At 39.8% G+C, this 24,806-nt stretch overlaps 1 protein-coding gene and 1 long non-coding RNA gene across 4 annotated transcripts in view; both read right to left on the bottom strand.

The window, feature by feature from the left end:
- LOC128118560 (uncharacterized) overlaps positions 1 to 2,753 on the bottom strand; it is a 34,417-nt gene extending 31,664 nt beyond the window's left edge. The window contains exons 1-2 of the long non-coding RNA XR_008221260.1: positions 2,400 to 2,753; positions 1,911 to 2,033 (exon numbers count right to left, since the gene is read on the bottom strand). This is a non-coding gene — a long non-coding RNA (uncharacterized LOC128118560). The remainder of the gene's footprint in view (positions 1 to 1,910; positions 2,034 to 2,399) is intronic.
- A 12,418-nt stretch (positions 2,754 to 15,171) lies between these two features.
- Nkain2 (sodium/potassium transporting ATPase interacting 2) overlaps positions 15,172 to 24,806 on the bottom strand; it is a 1,070,529-nt gene continuing 1,060,894 nt past the window's right edge. For 2 of the 3 annotated variants that reach the window (XM_052751299.1, XM_052751297.1), the window contains exons 6-8: positions 20,846 to 20,927; positions 20,141 to 20,229; positions 15,172 to 17,698 (exon numbers count right to left, since the gene is read on the bottom strand). In XM_052751299.1, coding sequence (XP_052607259.1) covers positions 20,205 to 20,229; positions 20,846 to 20,927 — 107 coding nt within the window. In that variant the 3' untranslated portion in view covers positions 15,172 to 17,698; positions 20,141 to 20,204. The remainder of the gene's footprint in view (positions 17,699 to 20,140; positions 20,230 to 20,845; positions 20,928 to 24,806) is intronic. The other variant, XM_052751298.1, reaches the window with a different exon arrangement.

The raw sequence follows: 24,806 nt of genomic DNA on the forward strand, positions 1-24,806 counted from the left end.
TTTCTATTCATTATTTTCCTGGTGACTTCCTTCTCTCATTCTTGATGTTCTCCTTCTAATTCTCATTCTTGATGTTTTTCTTCTAGCCCATTTTAACTCTATCTTTCTTCCCCTTATAGCTTATGTATCACAGCAAAATCTTTCAGGAAATATACAAATTATAATGTTGTTACATTCTGTTTTTTAAGTGAATGATTACAGTGAATACAAAACAAACAGTAAAAAACAGCATGTTTTCCATATCCCTTACAAGATTAAACATTTTACATATTTCAGGTGAAAAAAAATTATCCCAAGTTTTGTAAAATGGTGCTTGAGAGGCCTTGGCAGGTTTGGGCCAAGGTGCCCTGTAGCAGCCAAGGAGGTATGCCATGCAGATGCAGCAGGTGGTGGTGGGGTGTCGTGGAAAGTTCCTCACACCATGCAGATATGGCATCCATGTGGAAAGTTTTATTATTAAAGGGGGAGAGGAGGGGGGTAGAAAGGAGAAGAAGAAGAAGAAGAAGAAGAAGAAGAAGAAGAAGAAGAAGAAGAAGAAGAAGAAGAAGAAAAAGAAGAAGAAGAAGAAGAAGAAGAAGAAGAAGAAGAAGAAGAAGAAAAAGAAGAAGAAGAAAGAGAGAGAGAGAGAAAGGAAGAGGGAGATTGGAGGTATGCACTACCTCATGGTGAGAAAGGGAGGAAGGAAGGAGGAAGAAGAAGGAAGGAGGGGAGGGTTTTTCTCTTAAAAGGGACTTTATGTAAGATGACATCAGGATGCTGGGTGGGTCCCCAAGGGGCGGTTCAGAATGCTACCACCGTGGACCCACATACATTTATACCTAAACAACTTGTTATAGATTAAGTGTGTATGCCAACAAGATATTTTTCTGTCAGGTCTTTTACTGGCAGGCTGCAGTTTTGCTGTTACAAAGAAAGGGCCAATTACTTTATTACTTTTCTTGAAGGGTAATCTTATAAGGAATCTTAAAGGAATCACAAACTTAAACGTTCATATATGAAAAAGAATCAGTCAGCTCTATTTTAAATCTTTGGGGTGCATATCCACTTATCAATAGTTTCTTATATCAGGAGATTGAGGGCAAAAGTGGACACAAAGAATTCCTCATCATCTTTGATCACCAACCAAACCTAGCAAGGAAAGTACACCAGCTAGCAGCAACTGGGCTGCTTTGTACTTTTGACTCTAACCTAATGAATGTATAACTCAGCGATGTGTCCTTGTGAACTTTAGATTGTTTTCTGGGGTTATTAATTTTAAAACTATTATCAAAACATCTGATCTAATCTTTTTGAGGCTCTGTTTCAGCGAGTGATGCACACCAAAACCTGTGACTACATCTTTCAGCATTAAGCGAATTAGAGCCACCCTGCCTCCTGGGGACTGAATTGTTTTCTTTTTAATCATTAACCTGAGCTGCCATCTAGGCAGCTCCTTAGGTAAAACCCATAGGTCCTAGCTGTATAACAATTCCTGCATTTATTTTTATTCATCAAAACTCTGTACAAGCTAACATTATTATTATCAATTAGACAGTACAGCTTAGGGAGGAATCATCTTCATAACAGTCCACAGGTAAAAATGCCAAGTAGAGTGGGATATATCCATGAGAAAAACACATGACATCACAGGCAGTGGGGATCTCCTCAAACCCATTTTCACCATGCCAGATGCCAGAGAAAGATGGCAGTAGCAAATATGCAAAGGCACAGCAGAAGCAAAAGACATTCCAGGGTCTATGGTCTTGGGGCCTTGCCTATCCAAGAGTGACCCATCAGGGAGTTTCCTCCCGGTGGGCTGACACCTTGAACTTCAATTGCCACCTGCTGCTCCTCTGACATAGCCACCAGCAGGGACTGATGAAAAAGAGTGTCTCTAGTACATGACAGGGCCATTGCACTTATGAACTTACAGCAGCTGTTGTTTGCCCGTTCAAGATGAACACAAGGTCAAGCCAGTCAATACTCCAGCATGGATGGGGAGGGCGTCACAAGGCTCCACTACTGCCAGAGGAGCTTTTGGCCGGTGATGGATGCTGAGAGAAGGAAAGTCAGCCTTTTTATTCCGTGTGACCCATGGTAAATGACTTATTCCCCAGTGGAAAGGCTCATATGGGCAGTACTAATAGGATTCAGTGGGTTACCAAGAGAAGAGGAAGAAGCAGAAGCAGGAGGAGGAGGAGGAGGCAGAGGAGAAGGAGAAGAGGAGAAGGAGGAGGAGGAGGAGGAGAGGAAGAAGAAGTGAAATTGGGAAGGTGATGTGGTGGGGTGTGGGAAGAGTTGGAGAGGAGAGAAGAGTGTGTGTGTAGTACAAATAGATTGCATGAGACTACTGAAGAATAAAAAAGAGTTAACGAATATAACAGAGATGCTGCCTCTGTTATGAATGAGATGGCGCTTACCTGAGAATTCTGCATAGGCAGAGGCATGGTGGATATTTGCTCTGCAACGGCTTCCTCTGAAGCAAAGCAACTTCTGGGTGGATGGCTTTCTCTGCCACTCCAGAAATCAGCGTTTCGACGAATGCCGCTCCCGAAGCTCTCACACTCCACAGTGAGGTCTGGTTGCCAAGCTTGTGAAAAGATAGCCTGAGCTCCTTATCTCAGCTCAGGGGTGAGGGGTAGGGGGTGGTGGGGTACTACCTGCCTCTTACGCCCGCTGTCCCTCCTATGACGTAGCCAACCCTTCACGACTTCCGTCTTCTTTTTTGTATGTGTTGATTTTTTTTCTGTTCAAACCATTGTGTGATTTTTCTGTTTTCTTACTGAACTCTGACAAGATTAACTTTAAATTATTTTTACTTCTGCCTCTATCTACCAAGTGCTAAAATTATAGGCACATGCCACCAGAATCAGCTTTTCATTGTGTGGACTAGTTTGAGATGCATTGATATAATTTTACAAAGATCTGGTAAAATTAAGAGGTGAATCCAGCTAGGTCCGGCATTTATTTGGGATTTTTTTTTTTTTTTTGCCTCAATCTCGTTGCTTGTTGTGTATCTACCTATTTATCTATTTAAGTTGTTTATATGCTCTTAGGTTAATTTTGGCATGTCATATATCTAGAGATTAATCCACTTCTAGATTTTCTAATTCATTAGATATGTGGTTTCAAAGTATGATCCTAATGATCCTCCAATCTTCATTGATTTTTTTATACAGTCTCCTTTTTCATGTTTAATTTTATTACATTTTTATTGGTGTATTTGTGTGCGTATTTGTGTGCATGTGTGTATTTGTGTTCATGTGTGTATTGTTTGCATGTGTATATTTGCGTGTGTGTATTCGTGTGCATGCATGTGTTTGTGTGTGTGTATTTGTGTGCATGTCTTTACTCACTGTGCCATCTTACCAGCCCCACCTTGGTCATTTTTATGAAGCACCATTGATTTCTACACTGATCTTTATTATTTCTTTCTGTCAATTGATTTTAGGTTTTGCTTCTCTTTGTCTTTCTAAGAACTTGCAGTGGATCATTGCTGCATACTTAAAGTTTCTCTGATTAATTTTTTAAAGAATTTTATATGAATATTTTGATCCCACTCATCACAGCTTGTCTTCTTTTTATTTTATTTATTTATTATGTATACAATGTTCTGCTTGCATGTATGTCTGCAGGCCAGAAGAGGGCACCAGATATCATTACATATGGTTGTGAGCCACCATGTGGTTACTGGGAATTGAACTCAGGACCTCTGGAAGAGCAGTCAGTGCTCTTAACCTCTGAGCCATCTCTCCAGCCCACAACTTGTCTTCTTAACTCCTCCTAGGTCTGCCCCTACAGCCCTAATCCTATAACTTCTTTTCTTGTCTTTTTCTTTCTTTCTTTCTTTCTTTCTTTCTTTCTTTCTTTCTTTCTTTCTTTCTTTCTTTCTTTCTTTCTTTCTCTCTCTCTCTCTCTCTCTCTCTCTCTCTCTCTCTCTCTCTCTCACATTTATTTATTTATTGAAATCTAATAACCCTTGGGCTGCATTTGTGCTATCCATACACTTCTAGGTATGGGACCATCCACTGGAACATGTCAGCCTACTAAGGGCCACATTCTTAAAGAAAACTGACTCTCCCTCTCCCAGGAAGCCATCATCTCTCAGCAGCTTCTCAGTTATGGGTAAAAGCTTGTGATCTCCTTCCCATTCCATGTTAGAATGCTGAATGCTGACTTGGTCTTGCGCAGGCAACCGCAGCTGCTGTGAGGTGCCAGTCCAGTCATGTCCAGAAGACATTCTTTTGCTCTGGCCACTCCTCTGCCACTGATTCTTAAGATCTTTCCCTGCCCTCTCTTCCATCATGGTCCCTCAACACTGAGGAAGAGGTGTGATACAGATGTCGCATTGGTGACCCAGCACCCCTCAGTCACTTATTCTCTGCACTTTGATCCGTTGTGAATTTCTGCAATAGCAACCATCTACTGCACAAGGAAACTTCTCTGATGACGACTGACACCTGAATTGACCTACAGGTAGGGAGATACAAATTTAGAGGGCAGTTTGATACTATGTTCATTTAGCAAATCGATAGTAGCAGGTTCAGCACTGGGGCTATGAGATCCCAACCATGGGTTCTTGGCTAAATTTGCAGCACCAGTACCATGTTTCCTTGTATGGGGAGGGCTTTAAATCTAATCAGGAAGCAGTTCATTACTGCCATTAGTGACACTATTACAGCTATGAGCATATCTTGCCGTGTTGGTCATTATTACAGTTCATAGGATTTACTACTGTGTAGCACGAATCTTAAAAGTTCTTATTAATAAAAACAAACTCAGAAGCCAGGTATTGGGGTGAATGCTGAAAGATCAGAGAAGCAGAACAAGCCACAGTTACCTCACCTACCCTGTTCCTCAGCTGATCCTGTTTCCTCAGACTGGAAGCCTCTGTGTCCTCATCCGAATGGGTCTCAGCTGAACTGTTGCTCAAAAGCCTAAAAGCTTAACCAGGCCTTGTTCCTGGTCCTCACGCCTTACATACCTTTCTGCTTCCAGCCATCCTTCCTGGGATTAAAGGTGTGAGTCACCATGCCTGGCTGTTTCCAGTGCGACCTTGAACTCACAGAGATCCAGAGGATCTCTGCCTTTGGAATGCTAGGATTAAAGGCGTGTGCTACCACTGCCTAACCTCTATGTTAAATATTGTGGCTGTTCTGTTCTCTGACCCCAGATAAGTTTATTAGATTGCACAATATTTTGGGAAACACAATACCACCACACTACTGCGTAAGACTATTGATGCCTTCCCCACTCTAGGAGCCTGGATGGGACCTTCCAGTACTATGCCAGCTAGCTAGCCAGCAGGGAGGAAGCTTCCTGGTCATTACCAACTTGATTTCTCCATGTCCTATAACCAATGTATGTGATTACTTTAGCAATTGTGTCTTACCAAGTTATGGTGGGCAACCAAGAATGATGGGAATAGTCTATATTGTTTTGGGGGTCTCCATGACACCTCTGACAAACCAGACTTTATTATTATCATTAATTACATTTATTCATTTATTTTACATCCCAACCATAGTTTCCTTTTCCTCCTCTCCTCCCATCCCTTCTCCCTACCTCCCTCCTTCTAATCCACTCCTCCTCTCTTTCTGTTCAGAAAGGGGCAGGTCTCCCATGGGTGTCAACAAAGCATGGCATATCAAGTTGAGGTAGGACTAAGCCCCTCACCTTGTATTAAGGCTAGACATGGCAACCCAGTATGAGGAATACGTTCCCAAAAGCCTGCCAAAGAGTCAGGGACAAGCAGGCCCTGCTTCCACCAATAGGAATTCCACAAATAGACCAAGGTACACAACTGTCACACATATGTAGAGCGCCACCTTCGTTGGTCCCATGCAGGCTCCCTGGCTCTTGGTCCAGATTCTGTGAGCTCCTATGAGCTCAGGTTAGTTGTTTCTGTGGGTTCCCTTGTGATGACATTGACGTCCCTGGCTCATACAATCCTTCTTCCCTCTCTTCAACAGGATTCTAAGGCCTAGTGCTTGGTTGTGGATCTCTGCATCTGCTTCCATCAGTTACTAGATAAAGACTCTCTGGTAACAGTTGGGTATTCACCAATCTGATTACAGGAGATGGCCAGTTTAGGCACCCTCTCCACTATTGCTAGGAGTGTTAGCTGGGCTCATCCTTGTAGATTGGTGGGAGTTTCCCTTGTACCAGGTTTACCTGACCCTGAAATGCCCCCATCAAGATGTCTCATTCATTTCTCCCCCTCTCCATCCATCCCCACAATCTGATCCCTCGTGTTCCCATCCCGACTGGCCTCCAGTTTACCCAGGAGATCTCTTCTATTTCTCCTTCCCAGGGAAATCCATGCATCTCTCTTTGGGGCCTCCTTTTTACCTAGCCTCTCTGGAGCTGTAGCATCATTATCTTGTACCTTACAGCTAATATCTACTTATGAGTGAGTACATACCATGTTTGTCTTTCTGGGTCTGGGTTACCTCACTCAGGAGTGTTTTTTCTAGTTCCATCCATCCATTTGTCTTCAAATTTCCTGATGTCATTGTTTTTAACAGATGAGTAATACACCATTGTGTAAATCTTCCATTATTTTTTTAATCCATTTTTTGTAAACCAGACTTTTTTTTTCCCAGACAGGGATTCTCTGTGTAGCTTCGGAGCCTGTCCTGGAACTCGATCTGTAGACAAGCCTGGCCTTGAACTCACAGAGATCTGCCTGCTTCTGCCTCCCAAGCGCTGGGATTAAAGGCGTGAGCCATCACCACCTGTTGAAAACCAGACTTTTTAATGTAGGAAATTTATAGCCATACATTTTCTTCTTAGAACTGCTTCCACTGTGTTCCATTGGTTCGGGTATGTTGTGCTTTGTTTTCATTTGATTTGGGGAATTTAAAATTCCTGTCTCCGTGTCTTTGATGGCCCACTCATTCATTGCTTTGTTGCTCAATTTCCATGATTTTGTGCATTTTCTGTAGTTTCTTTTCTGTTGATTTCTAGTTTTAATCGATTGTAATTAGATAGGATAAAAGAAATTTCTTTAGTTTTCTTCTATTTGTTATGACTTGGGTTATGTACTAATACATGATATATATTTTGCAGAATGTTTTATCCATACTAAGAAGAATGTGTATTCTTCAATGTTTAGATTGGCTATTTTTTAGATGTTTGTCAAGTTCATTTGATTTATAATGCCATTTAATCTTATTTATTTATTTATTTATATTTATTTATTATCTATTTATTTAATCTAGATGAGCTTTTTGTCAGCATGGATATCTGGCAGTGTTTGTTTTATGAAGTTCCATGTACTGATGTTTGACACATAAGAAAGAATTAAAGTATTCTCTTCATAAACGTTTATTTTATGCATAATATATGACAATGATCTCATCTGACTAATTTAATGTGAGGTTTATTTTGTCAATGTTAGTATTGTTACACACGCCTGATTTCTAGTTCCCCTTGATTACAATATGCCTTTTCATTCTTTTACTTTGTCTGTTCTCTTTCTCAATATGATGTATTTCTTTCTATAGGCAACAAATAGATGGTTCCTTCTTTTAAATTTTTAAATTGTGGTAGTAACTAGACTAATAATCCTCCCCAATGTACATGAAACCTGTAGATATTTTATCTTGCATAGCAAAAGGGACTCTGGGCATCAGTCTTCAGATGTGGTTAATTTAAGCATCTTGAGATGGGAAGGTTTCTCTGGATTATTGAAGGTTATCAGAAGGAGAGATAAGAGAGAGCTGGATGGTCAGAGCCAGAGAAGGCTGGCCATGACAAGAGGGAGCAGAAAGTCACAGAGAAGTTTGAAGATGGAGGCATGGGTACAATCTATGGAGTGGAGGCAACGTCTGGAGTTGGAAGAGGCGAAGAAATGAATCCTTCTTTTTCTGTCCCTTAGAAGGAATATGATTAACCCTGTTGACACTTTCATTTTATCACAGTGAAGCACATTCCAGACTGCTGACTGATGGAATGGTAGGGTAGGTTTGTGCCGTTTTAAATCAATATGATGTAGCGATTTGTTACCACCACAACAAGACATGAACATGCTAATTTATATCTAGAATTAAAATTGGAGGACCGTGTTAACTGTTGTACTTTTTAAAATTTCCTTATATATAACTCATCAATTAAAGCAAGAATGAACAAAAGTTGTGACCATATGAATAATACGCAATGCATATATAAAATTGTTGACTTTTCTGGATAAAATATAAGAAAAACCAAATCAGTAAGGAATGCTTTTGTTTTGCTTTTTTGTTGAAATATGATTTACTGCTTTCATTTATGAAATAGAAACTGCTGATAACTACTTGTTCAGAGTAGGGATGAGGTAATACCGTTCCATTTTGTATGAATGTCGGAAAATGGTAAGGGATTTATTTAGCTTTCTTCTAGGCTTCTACCATAAATAGGCCCACAGGAATAAATGACTTTTTGTGATGATATTCAGTCAAGCCTTTGAGAATGAATGACATTGGCAACAAAAACTTAGCAAGGCCCGGCTTACTGTGACCATGTTCCTTTGGACTTTAGATTAACATTCCTTCATGTGTTTCAATTTTAAATGTCAAACACCACCAAGGTGGGGATGATGCAGAAAGGAAGGTGTGAACATTGTATCACAGGAGCCTTGTTTTTGTTTAGAATGGACCACAGAAGCAACACATACGGTGCTTTTATTTCTCCCTGAACAGGCAGGAAGTCATGTTGGTGACAGATAGATCCACAATGAAAGTAGGTAGGATCTTTTTCTAAAATTTATTCTGTGTCCAACACCTTCAATCACTGTTGAGAAATCACATTTCCTATATGAAGTGAAAGCCTTCAGGAGACGTTAGGTGTTGGGGGCACAGAGGTCCTTGTACTCACAGAGAAGCACTAAGAGAACCAAGAATGTTAATCATGCAGGGTTGTCATCTCCTCAATGGAGGAGACAGACATCACATACCTGCATTCCATCCAGAAAGCTGAGAGTGGATTTTGTTAACAACCTCGTGACCTTTTTGTTTCTGTACTGGCAGACCTCACCACGTTTTGTTATAGAGGCAGATCTCACCCAAATTCCCCCAAGTGATTATCCCAAACTCTTCCCTCCCTAGACCATTACTCATTCTTAGGGGAGATGTCACATGTACTTTATGGCCTGCTGACCTCTATGCTATGGGTCAGAGACACATTAAATTCTAAGCCTTTAATAGACCACCCTCGTGGTCACATGTACTGTGTAGAAGAGTCTCTATGTAGTCACACCTTAAGCTTTATCGTATATCTTGAATTGGACTGCTTGGGCTGATTGTTGCCTGGAGACTTTTTCTCAGATTGTACTGTGTTTTATATATGCTGACAACGAAGCACCTGGCATTAGACTCCCTAAGGTCTGATCTGGGTTGTCATTCTGCACTGGATTTTCATTCTTATCTTTTTACTCAGTTTGTTTCCTTGTCTGGATACCCTGAGCAGGAACCCACTCAGTTGGGGTAGGGCTGAGGGATGGGAGTAGGACGGAAGAAAGGAAGGAAGTTTCCAGAACTGTAGGCTCCAGACAAATCACAAGATTTGAAGTTGGGATCTATTAGAGTTGGTGATCATGTAGGCTATCATGTGACTCATCAAAACTCAGTAGTATTTTATTGCATCAAAGAGTGTTGGGAGAGAGAAAAGGAGTGGAATGGGAATTTGTGGACTCCAGAGTTTCCCATGTATCATCATACAGAAAATATGAAGGAACAAAAAGTATAGTTCTATCAATTTAGTCTTTTGACATGTAGTGTGTATTCCAGTTAGCTACGTTTTCAATTTCTATGTGTATTTTAATGACACATTTGTTTTTCTTTTAAATGTCTTAGGCATGTGCTATCATCAACCTTAATGATTTCTATTGTACTATTTTGATGAGAAATAAGCATTGCTATTTAAAAATATTTGATATTTATTCTTTGAAAGTTTTATACATGTACACACTGCATTTTAATCATATACATTTACTATTTCTTCTTTCCAGTTCCCCTTAGGGTCTCCCACCTCATTTCACTCCAAACTTTATGTCTTCCATTTTTTGTTGTTGTTATATTGACATGAACCCTTGAGTCTAGCTAGTGCTGCCATAAGCACATGAATGTGGGACCATCCACTGAGACATTCCAGAAACCAAAATCTCCAGCTCTCCTCCTCATCTGCCAGCTCTTCACATTCCTTCCATGATGTTCCCTGAATCTTGGATGGTTCATCTATAGCTGAGCTCTCAGCTACTTATACTTGGCACTTTGACCAGAATGAGTATCTGCCCTGTTACCCACTGCAAAAAGAGAGTCTTCTCTGACCAAAGTTGAGAGCAACACAAATATATGAGTATAAGCATAAATATTTATGAGGCAGATTGACAACCTAATTGTTTAACATAACAACAGTAGGTTTGCCCCGCCACCCCAGTGCCTATCATCTCCTCAATCATGAGCTTTAGACCAGGTTTGCAATATCAGGCATGAAGTCCCTCTTTTGAAGCAGGCCTCATATTCAATCAGAAAGTGCTTGGTCATTTCCATAACTGTCATGCCACTATTACACCATTTGCCAGGGGGATTGTTATTGTAGTGTGCTGCACTCAGGTCCAGCCTTGAGTGAGATCAGTGGCTTTTCTTTTCCAGCAGCCTGAATACTTTCTTTTGGTACTTGTAAGCTACCCTGTAGGGAGGGAATTTCCTTGAAGTTGATCTGTCAATATACTGCATTCAAAGTGAACGGTATCTTCAGCAATAGGGTGTCCACCTCCTGTTTATGGTGGGTAACTAAGAGTAACATTGTGTGCTGTTTTGGGTGCCTTTGGGGTCTTCCTGACCAATAACTCACAGGGAGAAATTTTGTGCCTAGCACTGAGGTTTTCATTTAATGACCTATGTTTTCTGGGAGCAGTGTTGTCTACCCATGCAGGGTACTCTGGTCAAATTACTTTTTGCTATATATTATATTTTAAAACAGCTTACAAACCAGTGGATTTCTGTAAGACTTCATCATATATCATTGTTTTGATTAAATCACTTCTTATCTTCTTATCTTCCTATCTTCATCTCTACTTATATTTCAGCTCAGATTATTTCCTCCTGTTCTTCCATGTCGTTAGTGTTCTATGATCCTCTCTGCTCATAGTTTTACCTGGGTTGCAAAATCATAGTTTTTTTTTTCCATACACTTCCATACACTGAATTAATCAGTCAGTCTTTCCTAAGAGTCCTTCAGGGAGTTGCTTAGCAGAGGCATACCCTGTTTATTCCCTTCCAGGCACCTGCCATTTTTCTTCATTATTCTTCTAGTTTTACTCATTATATCTTTGGAGTCCCATGTAGCCCAGCCTAGTCTCAAACTTACTGTATATTCAAAAATGACTTAAACTTCAAATCCACCTGCTTTTGCTTCCTGAATGCTGTGATTGTAGTTGTTTAAACTATATCCAGCTTTATGTGATATTGGGAATGAAACCCAGAACCTCATGCATTCTAGGCAAGTATTTTAACCAACTGAGCTACATCCCCAGCACCACATTTTACAACTTTAAAAGGCAAATGGTTTGACTCATTGAAAGTAGAAATATTTGATATTGAAGAATATTTATTTGTCTGTTATTAGCTAAATTAATCACTGAGTGTATGTGTGTGTGTGTGTGTGTGTGTGTGTGTGTGTGTGTGTGTGTGTGTGTGTTGTCTTATCATGAGTATTTGGCATGAGTTCCAGACTTTCAACTCTTTATCTCTACCTATCTTCTTTTGGGATTGAGAAGGTTGGCCTTAGACAGAAAGGCCAGTACACATGCGTGGCGCACATGGGCACTGTGACTATCTTTTTGAATGAAATATTTTCACAACCTTCCCTTGCCTGTTTTTTTTTTTTTATTTATTAACCATTTACTAAGTCAGTGTCCATTTATTTGTTAGACTTCATCCTGTGAGCATCTTGGTCATACTGATAGAACAGTGACAAGAGCCTCAGGTGTTTGGGTGGCCTCCAGCTTGAAGCTTGGAAGATTTATGTCTGGACAGCTGTGTGTAAAACCTTTTGCACGTGAAGATCAGCATATCCCCCAAAGATATAATGAATAAAACTAGAAGAATAATGAAGAAAAATGACAGGCGCCTGGAAGGGAATAAACAGGGTATGCCTCTGCTAAGCAACTCCCTGAAGGACTCTTAGGAAAGACTGACTGATTAATTGAATCAATCCATCATGCTTGAAGTGACAGCATCAATTTGTAATCTTTTTTGGGAGCTGTTTTATTCCATTGCTACTACAATTTAAATTCACACGAGGGCAGAATGAACAGCCAACAAAATACTTATTTTAATATTAAGGTGACATATTATTAAGGAAATTTCATTATGGAAGAGATTTACATTAATTTTAATAATGATTTAGTCTAAGAGAGTCAACATGTGGTTTCCTCTCTTAATTTATCATATAAATTTTATCATGTAAATATCACCTTTCATTGCCCATCCAAACCTTGAGTTCATTAATTCTAATCTTTAATGATTAAAAAAATGATATTATTATAATTCTATAGAATACAAAATACACCTGCCTCTTTACCTGTTTCAGGAGGAACTTCTCTCTGTTTTCACTTACTGTCAAAACTCACAAAGTTTTAGAAGATTTCAGTGATAAATATGATGCTAGCACATATCATCTTGCTCAATTTCTCATTAGATTAAATGGCATAGAATATATAAATGTTTGAGATAGTCTTCCTCCATAGCCATCAAAAATGTCTGTTTCAGTATACTGACTTGTTTTAAATTGGACAATCACATAGTGGTCATGGAGTTTTTTCTTTTCTTCCTTGGAAGCAGGTAGGAGGCATATATATAATAAAAGGAGAAGAGACCCTCAATGATTTAAATGGGATGAAAATAATAGAAACTTCTTTTTCCAGTGTAGAGATCTTGACATCAAAGATTTCTAGCATAAGCCCTGAGTTCTGAAATTTACCAAAGACAAATAAAATGTTTGAGGAAATATTTCCTTGATGAATTCATGTACTGCTCAAGATGGGAATGCTTAAATAATCTTAATCTCTCTAACTTACTTATTCATAAGTGTAGGCCAAATGCACCCTAAGAAACCTGTTCATAAAACTGAATACAATTGGTAGGTTAATACAGAAGGACATATCATATATCCTTGTTTATATCTGGGTATAGGTTATTGGTTTTTGAAAGAACTGTAATAGAATAAAATATATTTTAGTATCAAAACTACTTCAAGCCCAATATATAATAGTTCAGAAGCATTTTATGTTTTGACACTGTCTTGGGGGCTTCCTTATCATAAGTCATTTGAATTTACACAATCATGGGTCAGTTGATAGAGTCTGGGGTTTGTATGCTGCCCAGAGTGTAGAGCAGAATTTTCTGTGGAATAGGGAATTGTTTACACTTCCAGATGAGTACATTGTAATGTTGGATTTTTTTTCCTGAACTGCTTGGAACTTTTTTGTCTCTGTAATGAATGGATCTGGATTTCAGAGGCTAATTATTAATGCAAATTATTTAAAAATACTTTGTATTTCCAAATTAAAATGCTGCACTCACCACATCAGTGGGATATTGGATACACGCTTCACTGTACCCATGGTTATGTTTTAAATACTTACAACTGTAGCCTTAGCTGTGTTTGCTGTTTCAACATCTTATAAGTTAGGTGAGACTTTCAGAAGAACATTTTCCTTGGGGAGTATGTATGTGTCTATGTATGGTTGAGCTGTTCATTTCATCACTTTTGATACCGTGGAGAAGCTATGTATCTTTGACTTTACAGTCAGTGAAGAACCATCCTGAAATGCATCCTCGCAGGCTTCGGTGAACACCACCTGGACATTCTGTTCTCATCCGGAACCAGAGCTAAAAAGCTGCTTTATCACTTTCAAGGCTCTCACCATGTGGCCAGGAAATCAAACACTGAAAGTCCATCTCTAGCTTCTTGGTACACAGCGCAACTTCTGCGACTTTCTCCTGCAGTGCTGGAATTTTGGTTTGTGGTTGCTGGTATGTGTCTGTGTACAGTGGGAGGAGCATAAGTCAGCAGCAGCCTGAGCTTCTGGTCAGCCTGGGCCAGCTCCTGTCTGCCCTTCCATTCCTACAGTGAACCTCGGCAGCAATTAAGGACTAATTACCAGGGGCTAGTCTTTTCTGTTTGCCTCCACTACTCCAGACTGTTTCCGTACAGCTGTTTTCCACTGAAGGGAACATCCATATTCTAACAACATCAACAACAGCTTATGTTATCCAAGGGGCAATCAGTAGTCTTTAAATTATTTCATTTAAAATAAAATAGGAGCCGGGAAGATAGCTCAGTTGGTAAAGCGTTGCCACATAAGCTTGGGAACTGAGCTGGATTCCAGTTTGCTTGTAATCTCAGTGCTCATGAAGCAGAGACAGACTAGCCTCGCCTAATTGATGAGCCCAGTGAGAGACTCTGTCTCATTAAACAAAGTGGGTAGTTCCTGAGAACTGGTACCTTATGTTGAGTTTTGACCTCCATACACATGTACGTACATACTGCTCCCACACAGGCACATGGGCACTCACAAGCACACAAACAAGTATTTTTTTTTTTTTTTTATCAAACTGAAAATCCCCACCTCTAAGTTAATCAAGTGATTTTTAAAAATTATTATTTCATTTCACGAGTATGGGTGTTTTGTCTGTATGTACATCTGTCGGTACACCAATTTTGTGTCTGGTGCCTGTGAGGGCCGGAAGAGGGGGGCAATGAATCCTCTGGAATTGTGACAATGGTGGTGAGCTGCTAGTGAGTGATGGGAGTCACCCTCAGGTCCTCTGGAAGAGCAGCCAATGCTCTTAACTCAACTCCTGAGCCATCTTTTTGGATCCAAACCAAATGATTTTAATCTGGTGCCCTTTTAATGTACAAAATCACGGGAGAAAGGAAAAAGAAATGTTCCTCAGGTGACAGCAAGCCTGTTGCAGGTAGTCTGAAGTGGGAGTCCAGTGTTGGAAGAGTGTAAGTCGGTGCCACCCACAGCTGAGTTATGAACGGCGCTGGGACTTGGCGGTTCTCTTTCCTGGCTGACCACTCACTGGACTGCATAGACTATTAGTAGCATCATCCATCATCCAAGTCTACTAGGGTTTCCCTGTCAGTGACGTCAGACACACTGTGAGAAGCAGCAGGGGCTTTCAGGGATGGCTCGGAAACTTCGTTGTTTTTCCATTTATTTTTTAAAATGCAAATTACACTAGTAAGTCAAAAAAATCACTCTGTTAAAAATACATTCAGAATTAACAAATGCAGGAGAGAGAGAGAGAGGGAGAGAGAGGAAAAAAAAAGACAGATCAGGGTTGTTAACTCTTGCTTTCAGAATATTAGGTTTATAACAAAAGCTCAGCCTAGAAAAATAGCATTCTTCACCAGATTTTGAGGAGGATACAGCTGTACAACTTTGATGTTTCCCCAGATAGAATCAACCACACGACTGTGCTTACTGCTCCTAAAAAGGCCCGGCCTTTGACTACTCTCTAGTAGTCAACAACTGTTTCTGAAAAATTTGGTGGCGATGATATAGTGACTTGGTGGAGAGTTGGCTGCAACTTAAAAAGAAACATGACGGCTTATGTTATTCCCTCCCTAACACATGTACTACAAGGTGGAATCCCATCACAGTAGCAGTGCCGTGAAACCTCATTTTAATAGTCACATTAGAATAGCTTCTGGCATGTGTAGTATTTATATTTTAGGAATAAAGGGACAGCACATTGGTGAATAGTTTTCCTCAAACATGAAACATGCATATCACTATAAAAACACCATATGAGGTTTCACCGACATGCTTGCAACTGTTCATTTCACGCATGTAGGTAGGGGCCAACATAAACAAGCCACCGGGAAAACTCAAGTGTGAGTGTTGAAATCTTTTCGTGCATGTGGTTTATGTTCCAATGGTCATTTTCAGTTCCTTTGTCGGTTTTAAATGGGTAGGTGGGCATGTTTCACCAACGTCGATGTGAAGACAGCCACTGGCTTGTCTTACGGAGAATTGAATGGGTCAAGACGAAAAAAGGGTTAACCCAGTAAATAAAACTGTAAGTACCGAAAGAAAAAAAAAAAAAACAACAAAGTTGCTCCATGCCAGTGTCTAACTTCTCAGTCTGAATTGCACTGCACGTCAAGATGATGTGTTAAAGAAAACCTGATTTTAGTGTCCAAGTGGATCCAAGAAAAACATGACTTCATTTGTGTTACTGATAAGCTTGAGCTAGTTATGTTTTCCACTAATGAAAACCAAACAGTGCTTGAAAATACAGAACTAAATTTCCTAGGAGTTCAGAATATCCCATAAACACACTGACCTACTATTGTCTCCAAAGGCATCTCATTGCCAACTACGTCAACAGCACAGGTTTTTTTTTTTTTTTTCTGCCACAATAATACAGGAGGATTGAAATACACTCTAACACACAACAGATCCCCCAAATACCACAAAGAGATCTCAAAGATTTCACTAAGTTAACTATTGCTCCCCCCCCAACCCACCCCAAAAATAATCTCGTACGCCGAAGTTAGAAAAGAAAGTTCACCTACATTGGGTCTTGGATTTGAGTTAGATATAAAAGAGTAAACATAGCTAATACATAGTCAGTTGGCCTCTGTCATAGAAATCCACAGCTGTTCCCTGTGTTAGGAAAAGCCATTTGTAGATACTTAGAAAAGCACCTAGAGTGCAAGAAAAAACAACCAAGCGGTCAAGCCATCTCTGCTTTCAGTAGATTAATGAGTTTAGTAGATTAATACATTTTACTTTGTTTCACCCCCGACTACATCAGAAGACCATGTTTAAGAGACAGGAAGATGACAGTTGTTTGTTGTCGTTGGTACTTGTCTCTTTGTGGCCACTGAAGAGGCTCAGTGGTAAAGCATCATTTTCTTACACAGACGCGTTGCTGCTGCTGAGAGTTTCTGTCTTGTTCCTTGACGTGAGACAGAGTCAAATTGTTCGGAATCAATAGCAGTGTGTTAGCCTAAAGGAAGTGACTGGGGGACGCCTGCACTGAGAGTCTCGGGCACACAACTTAGGTGGGTTAAGGCAAGTGAGTACGATATAGCCTTTAGGGCAAACAACCTGCCATTTCGCATTTGGTACAAGGTCATCACAGCATGTTCTGTCTGTTTTTTTTTTTTTTTTTTTCAGTTATGTTCCCTAAGTAGCTGTGGTGCTATCAAGATGTATGGTATGGAGTGCAGAAAAAGGGTTCCAAACTGGTGTGCCTGGGTTAACTTGGCACCTCACAGAGTCAACAGGCTGGGCTGTGGAGGAGTAAGTAACAGCCTGCAGAGGGCGCCAACGTGTCTCCTTTCCCACCTTCAAAGGCCTGGGAGAAAGGAGCCTGCTTTAAGGAAATCCAGGATGGGCGTGTCCTGCATATTTATCAGTTTCAGTCCGAAAGAGGATGCCCAGTGGAGTTGATGTGTGCATGATAGTGACAGCGGTGTGTGTGTGTGTGTGTGTGTGTGTGTGTGTGTGTGTGTGTGTGTGTGTGTGTGTGTGTGTGTATGCACGTGTGTGTTTTTACACGTGTCTATGTAGAAACTTCCTGTTTGGTCTGATAACATGTATGTGTATTTAAATTCATTTGCTTCTTGCTTTTCATAAAAGGCAGGAGGCCACTGTACAAGTCATTTGAGAAGTCCATGGGTTGCAGACAGAAGTCATCTGTGTTATTTTGACCTAAGAGAGAGAAAAGATGCTTTTAGTCAAGAGAGAATGCTAGGTGGTTATTGCTTCCCACTCCCACTTCTCCAAACACAAGAGCAAACAGAAAAGAAAAAGATTGGGGACGTAAAGGAAGTAGAATCTCAAATTGGGTTTTAAACAGTGTTTCATCTCCCTTTTATCTCTGTTTCATGCCACCAATAGAGGCCATTTATGATCATTCAGGGAACAGATGAAATGAGTATGTACTGCTATAAGCTGCCAAAATGATGCAGTGTTTTCGCATGCTGTTTAATACATTGCAGGATTGTATTAGGAAGGGGACACCATCATGTCCATATGTGCCATGGCACGTAAGTAAATTGGGATAAAAAACAATTACTTTGTAGAAAGTTAATGGGATGACATGGGAATTTCTGATAGCCATAAATTTATTTTGTATATATGTGACAAACTGTAAGGGGGGAGGGGGGAAAGTCTTTCTTTTATATGGTTGTATATCTGAATTATAAACTAAGAACACACCCAACTGAACTATCAATAAAGGTTATCCATTGGCTGTGACTGTGAGTCCCTGCTGTCAGTGACTTTATGGCTTTGCCCAGGAGCCAGGTCACAGATTTGTTGGATGTAATAGAAATCCCATAGCTAAAACTGTACACTGCTTTTTAGCATTTGCTTTCTTTCAAAAGAACAGCTTTTATTTCCAGTGGCTATATAATATTGCTGGGATGCTTGAACTGGTCCATGATGTTAAATTACTCTTACTTTATAAGACATATTTATGACAAGTTGACAAGAAAAGGTATACTCCAAATGACAAAGACAGAGGAGGTGCCCAGGGCTCTGCCTCGCAGTGGGGATGAGGCTTATAGGTGAATCAAGTTTGATTTTTCACAGGATCCCACTAGGCAGAGGCTTTCAGAGGACAGATTTTGAGGGTCACATAGTTGTAAAGCTCCTCGTTCAACACTGTATAGTGTAAAATCAAAAGGAGATAAGGGAGATGGAGAAACAGGGTGGGACACATGCATGGAAATGTGACAGCCAAATTAACTGGGCAAATCAGTGAAATCAAACCAGGGAAGGCAATGCCAGGCTGAATTCACAGTCCATTTAAGAAACTGAAGAGATATCAAACCAGGGTCAGGAAAAGCGCATGATGCTCTCAGCTGCACCAGTAGCAAGTTGGGTGAGTTTTGTTTTCCTGTCTCTTGATTCTGTTCCCTCATTTATAAAATAAAATCACAGAATTTTTGTGATCTGATGTTTTCTAAGGGGTGTTTTGTGGAAGAGGTGGAAGGCAGAATTTTGACTGGTAATTTTTCATGTACCTTAAGTATTCCTAACATCCTAGACATGTGTCCTATTAAACGCTTAGAAATTCATGAACAATGTGATTTAAAAGCTGTCATATAATTGTGCCATTCTCAGGCATTGGTGGGAAAAAATGATATCTGATTATGTTTATTTGGCAGGCAAAGTTTTCTATTTAAGAAAATTAGGGCAAGTTTTGTTCTTAGGGAATTTAATCCTTAACAAAGATAATCTTTTTAAAATTCTTGTTTAAATATTAACATTAGAATTAGAAATGCTTGATTGGAAACAATATGTTTGATTACAATACACTTGTACAAGGAAAAAACGTGGGGAGTGGAAAAACACATGTCATTGTCGGGAGAACACAAATGTTCCAGTTTTGTTGGAAAAAAAGTGGCTGAGAGAAGCTTCCAGAGCATTTATGCTCCTAACAAATGAAAAAGTTTAGTAATTTCTACCCCAGCATTGTGTCTTCCTAGCAACATTTAACATCACTTGCTTATAGCGGGGGCACAAAAGTTATCAAGAGTGGAAGACAGAATATTTCAATAAAACGTTGTGTCCAGATCAACATACTCCTGCAAGGCTATGGTCAGGGGCTCAGAGCATCACTGTTAACTTTTGGAAAGGAAGGGAAGGCATCAGTGAGGAATTAGGAATTAGGAACACTAATTTGGCAGCCATGCATAGGATGGGACAAAAGTTCTGAAATAATGAAACTGGCAAACTCAACAGTGGATCATGGATGCTTGAACTAGGCAGTGGTTTTGGATGTAAAGGAAGGATGTGTGATTTACTGTGTATAGAGGTAATGCTTTGAATGGCTTGTGGTTTTGCTTGACTTCTGAACAGATGTCATCTGTTTTTATGAGTGGTGCTGTTGGAACACTTGCAGAAGACTACAAGGGACACATAGAAAAAGGCAGGCACAATGTATCCATCATGCTCTTTTAAAAGAGAAACTTAGGAGACATGTCTAAAGACTCATCTGTTTGGAGCAGAAGTACCCCCAAACTCCATTCATTATCCTACATGCTGGAGGTATCAAAAGGCAGATGACTTAATGGCGGAGGACAACGACAACAAACACATATCTTCAAAGAGAAGTTCACATTTTAAAATGAATTGGAAGCTTACTTTCTATTTTGATCTTCTCTTGCAATTCAGCATATCACTTGATGCTGAGATATAGAATTTGCTATCAGTTGTTATCCAAGGGAATTTGCCTAAACACAGATATAAAAATCAGGCTCTGATTGTCTGTGCTCTTGAGTGCTACAGTTAAGGGTTTGATCAGTTTCAGTTCTGATGTTCCGGTTTCATGTTGACTTCCATGCTGATAAAGTATGGCTCAGAGTTTGAGTTTTTGGAAGATGTATCCATCACTACGGTGAACTAGCATTTATCATCTAAATGAACACTCAAGACTATTATGGAGGGCTGATAACAACGATATGAACACAGTCAGCATCAGTTGGGACTGTACTGAGGAAGCCAGAGAGTGTTATATAGTTGCATATAACTGCCTATACAGTTAGGATATTTTCAAAATACACACATTTTAGGTAATTCAAAGAATTGTTGTATATTGGAGGCTTTTGAGCCATTTAGATGATACTTACATAAGACTAAAGAAAACTTTAAAGATGGCGTTTTTGATGTCATTTTTTTAAACACAAAGAAAATGTTTTAGAATCATCCTAGTCCAAACAATATTAATAGTAGAAAATGGAAATATACAACCAGAGGAAAGCTGCATGCATTTTTTTGTGCCATGATACATTTACTTGATTATCTTTTCATACCCCCACCCCCCAAATATCTTCCAAGTAGAGTACTTACATGTACATTGGTTGTAGTTGTAAATGAGATGTCTTCTGAGGTCCTTGATATCCATAAGAGTCAAAGCCACCTATGAAGTCAACTGAAAAGAGACAATTACATTTGTTAGTTCACTTTTCAGGAGATATAGAAATGAATGATCAAGGTCCTCACAAATTACTAACGTAAACGTTAAAATAATCAAATAAACTAAATTAACCAATGATGAAAGAGCAGAAAAAATAGTTTCTTCAAGGTAGTGATTTCCTTTCCTTAGCTATGAGATTTAATTACTGCTTTACAATATTCTTTATACTTTGGAGATGAGTTTTGTACATTTCTTAAGTAACGAAGACATAATTGGACTAATTAAACTTCTCTTGCACATTAAAGATGGACTATGAATTTTTGGTTAATGTGGAGGAGTTTGGGGGAACACATTACAAGTGTTATAACACAACAATCATAATCAGTTCAATGTATCTGTCCACAGTTGCAACACTACTATCAATATTATGTATTCTGATGATCAAGTACAGAGTACTGTAGTTGAAGATCATGCAACTCAACATCGCTTTGCTTGCCATCCCATCATATGTTTTACAATCAAAAACAATAAGAAGTTAGATGTGGAACAAGGTCTAGCCAATCACTCAAATGCATTGCATATCCGGATGTCAAGTGAAAGATTCAGTAAGATACAGCAAGAATTACTATGGCAAATGGTATTTTCCAAAATGCAGCAAGAACATTGCCTATTCCACACGTTCTTACAAAGTAACACTGGCCCTCTTCCCATGCCATGTTTTTGATCTCTGACATTTCCTCTCAAACACGGGTAGAGGTGTTGGGGCAGGTTTGAGTCTCGCAGCAAGGATGCTATGTTATTTTAGCGCTAGCTCATTGAGGCTCATTTATTTTCTTCTTGTTTTCCTTTGGCAGGCTCTCTCTTGAGACAAGCCCCCATACTGTGAGGAAGCCCAAGCAAATCCACACAGAGAAAACCATGAGCACCCACATATTTAACCCACTGTTTAGCGGAGGTCCTAGCCCATAGCTGCCGTTCACTTCCAGACACGTGAGAGAAAAATGCCTCTACCTGATTTCAGACCCTAGCTGTTGAATCAGCTCAGTCTTGAGGTATTCCTAGCTCAGCTGGTCTCTGACACCAAAGAACATAGATGATTCCATCACTACCCCATTCTTGTTTGAGTTATTATTAATAAGAACCTTCAGGTTATTATTATTATTATTATTTTTATTTTGATACAGGGTTTCTCTGTGTAACCCTGCCTGTCCTAGAACTTACTCTATAGAACAGACTCACCTCGAACTCAGGGATTTGCCTGCCTCTGCCTCCCAAGTGCTGGGATTAAAGCTTAACAACTGCTTATGTTGGAACACTAAGCTTTGGCGAAACAAACAAGCAAACAACAACAAAATTGGGGAAGGTAGTTGAGTTCTGTGAAAAAGCTGCGTTTTGCCCTCTCTTTTTCAGGCGCACGGATTGAGGTTGTGCCATGAGATAGAAGACAAAAAACTATAAAAGGCCTACAAAAGAGATTACAGGAAAATAGAGACCAGATTAGAATTCATCAGAGACTTTGGTTTTTCTAGTAGCTTATTCCATTGGCTTCCGTTGTCTTCCTTTGGTTCTCTTGTTCATACCCTAGAGTAGTACAGATAGGAAGTCCATCCAGCAAAGAGTGAGCTAACATTAAGTCTATAAGGGCTATGCAACAGAAAATCTTCCTCTCACAAAGGATGCTATTCTTTAGTGTGATATTTGGCTCACAGCAGAACTTAGTAAAGGGTGTACAACTACTTATATTCCTCTTTTTGTCATATTCACATACATACCTTCTCCCAATATTAATATTCCCCATCAGAGCTGTATGTGAGTTACAATTGATTAACCTGCATCACTACATCACTATCACCAGAAGTTAATAGCTTCCTCTAGGGTTCACTCTTGGTCTTGTACAGTATATGGGTCTTGACAAATATATATGGCATGCATCTGGCAGTATAGTATAAAAAATAGCCCCATTGTGTAAAAATGTCCCTGTGCTCCATATAATATCCTTATTTCCTAGCTCCTGTGGCAATTGATCTTTTTGTGTCTCGATAATTTTCCTGTTTTGCAAAATACCATAGAACCGATATTTTATGTGTGTGTGTGTGTGTGCTCATTTGCACATTACTGTGCACATACAGAGGTCAGAGGACAGTTTTACGGAGTTGGTTCTCTCCTTCCACTTTGTGGGCTCCAGGGATTGGGCTCCTGTTACCAGGCTCGTGTGGCAGTGCTTTACCAAGTGTGTTGTCCTGCCCCTCCTCATACAGCACTTTCCAACTGACTTCATTCCCTTTGAGTTCCTTCTATGTATTTTCCAATTGTGTGTGCAAACTGGCTCACATGTTTGTGCAGGTGCACATGTGAATATGTGCACATGTGTGTAAACAGATTTGGCGTTTCCCTTGGTTCATTTTCCACCTTGGTTTCTGAGACAGGGTATCTCAGTTTTGCTTGAAACTTGCTGATTCAGCTAAGCTGTCCAGCATTGAACTCTAGGGATCCATCTGTCTCTCCCCTCCCCCTCTCCTACCCCAGCACTGAGACAGGAGTGTATACTACCACATCTATTTGTTGTTTTTTTTTGCCCCCTGACTTTTAACATGGGTGCTGGGGTGCAGAATCAGGACTTTATGTTTGCTGGCCAGATACTTCACTGACTGGATTATCTCTCCACCCCACCCTGTTTTATTGTTCATTTGTGTGTGTGTGTGTGTGTGTGTGTGTGTGTGTGTGTGTGTGTGTGTGTGTGTGTGTCTATAGCATGGCAGTGGGCAGTGGATTTCACTTTAGTATTCTAGTTTGAAGCAGATTCTCTTTTCTCATTAAGAGTGGAATGATGTAATGAAACAGAGAGAGCACAATGTTAGAAGGTCAGGGACTCCAGTGTGACTTTGCAGACTCTCCAAATGACAAATTCTAAATTTGAGACACCTTTCAAACCAAATCAAGTATTTTATGGAAGAGTAATAAAAACAGAGTGAAGCACTTTCATCTTCTAAATTGCCTCTATTTCTGTATTATCTATAATACAGACAATACCGGGATGAGCAATAGTTGACAGCCATATTTAAAGTTTGACAAGTTTTCATTTGAGAAGGAGACTCAGTGTCTAAATTCCCTTTTATGCATGTGGACTCTTGCTACCAAGGATAGTTCTTAAAGAACTAGTTTTCTGAGATGCACTGACGTGGTGAGACATCATTGCTCTGAGGCTCCCTTTCCCTAGGATGGTTTCCTCCACAGTATCAGAGAATGGAGGCCTCTAGAGTAGTTCAAGACCAAGGCAGGAGTAAGAAGAAAGGTCTTCACCGAAATCAAGACCCAGGCTTGTTGAGATTGTTGCTGCTGCTTTGAGCTATTTCATTGTTTTCAAGGCTTTAAGATGGATGACATGAAAAAAACCACATGGGAAGCATGAGTCAAAGATTTTGGAATGAACTAAAGGGTAGATAGCCTGAAGAAACCAAGATAAAATTTCAAGTCTGAAAGACAGAATTAGATCTGAAAACAGAGATTACCACTTAAGTAGGGGCGATTTAGACCTCAAGACTTAGGGAAGGATCAGAAGGGAATGAAGGTGTGACCCAAGATTGTGCTATGAAGGCAGCCTGAGTAGCCTGGAGCTTGCTCTTCATTATACATGATCAGTATGTTGGGAGTGGATGGGTAGATGGGGTTAGCTTACAATAATGGTATTGAGAAAGATAACTCTAAAGCTCTAAAGGAGTCAATGCAGTTCTTCTGATGATTGTGATCCTGCAGGTAGACATGGGGCATGGTATTGGTTCCAACATTAGTTATCTATGAGAAAAGAAAAAAAACTCTGTATGTAATTTATATGGACTTTTATCATTTCACACATGAGGAAGCAAACTTAAACCAGAAGTGGAGGGCATGTTTGAC

The sequence above is a fragment of the Peromyscus californicus genome, unplaced genomic scaffold (genome assembly GCF_007827085.1).
Source record: "Peromyscus californicus insignis strain IS unplaced genomic scaffold, ASM782708v3 Scaffold_22__1_contigs__length_63687245, whole genome shotgun sequence".
Classification (NCBI taxonomy): Eukaryota; Metazoa; Chordata; class Mammalia; order Rodentia; family Cricetidae; genus Peromyscus; species Peromyscus californicus.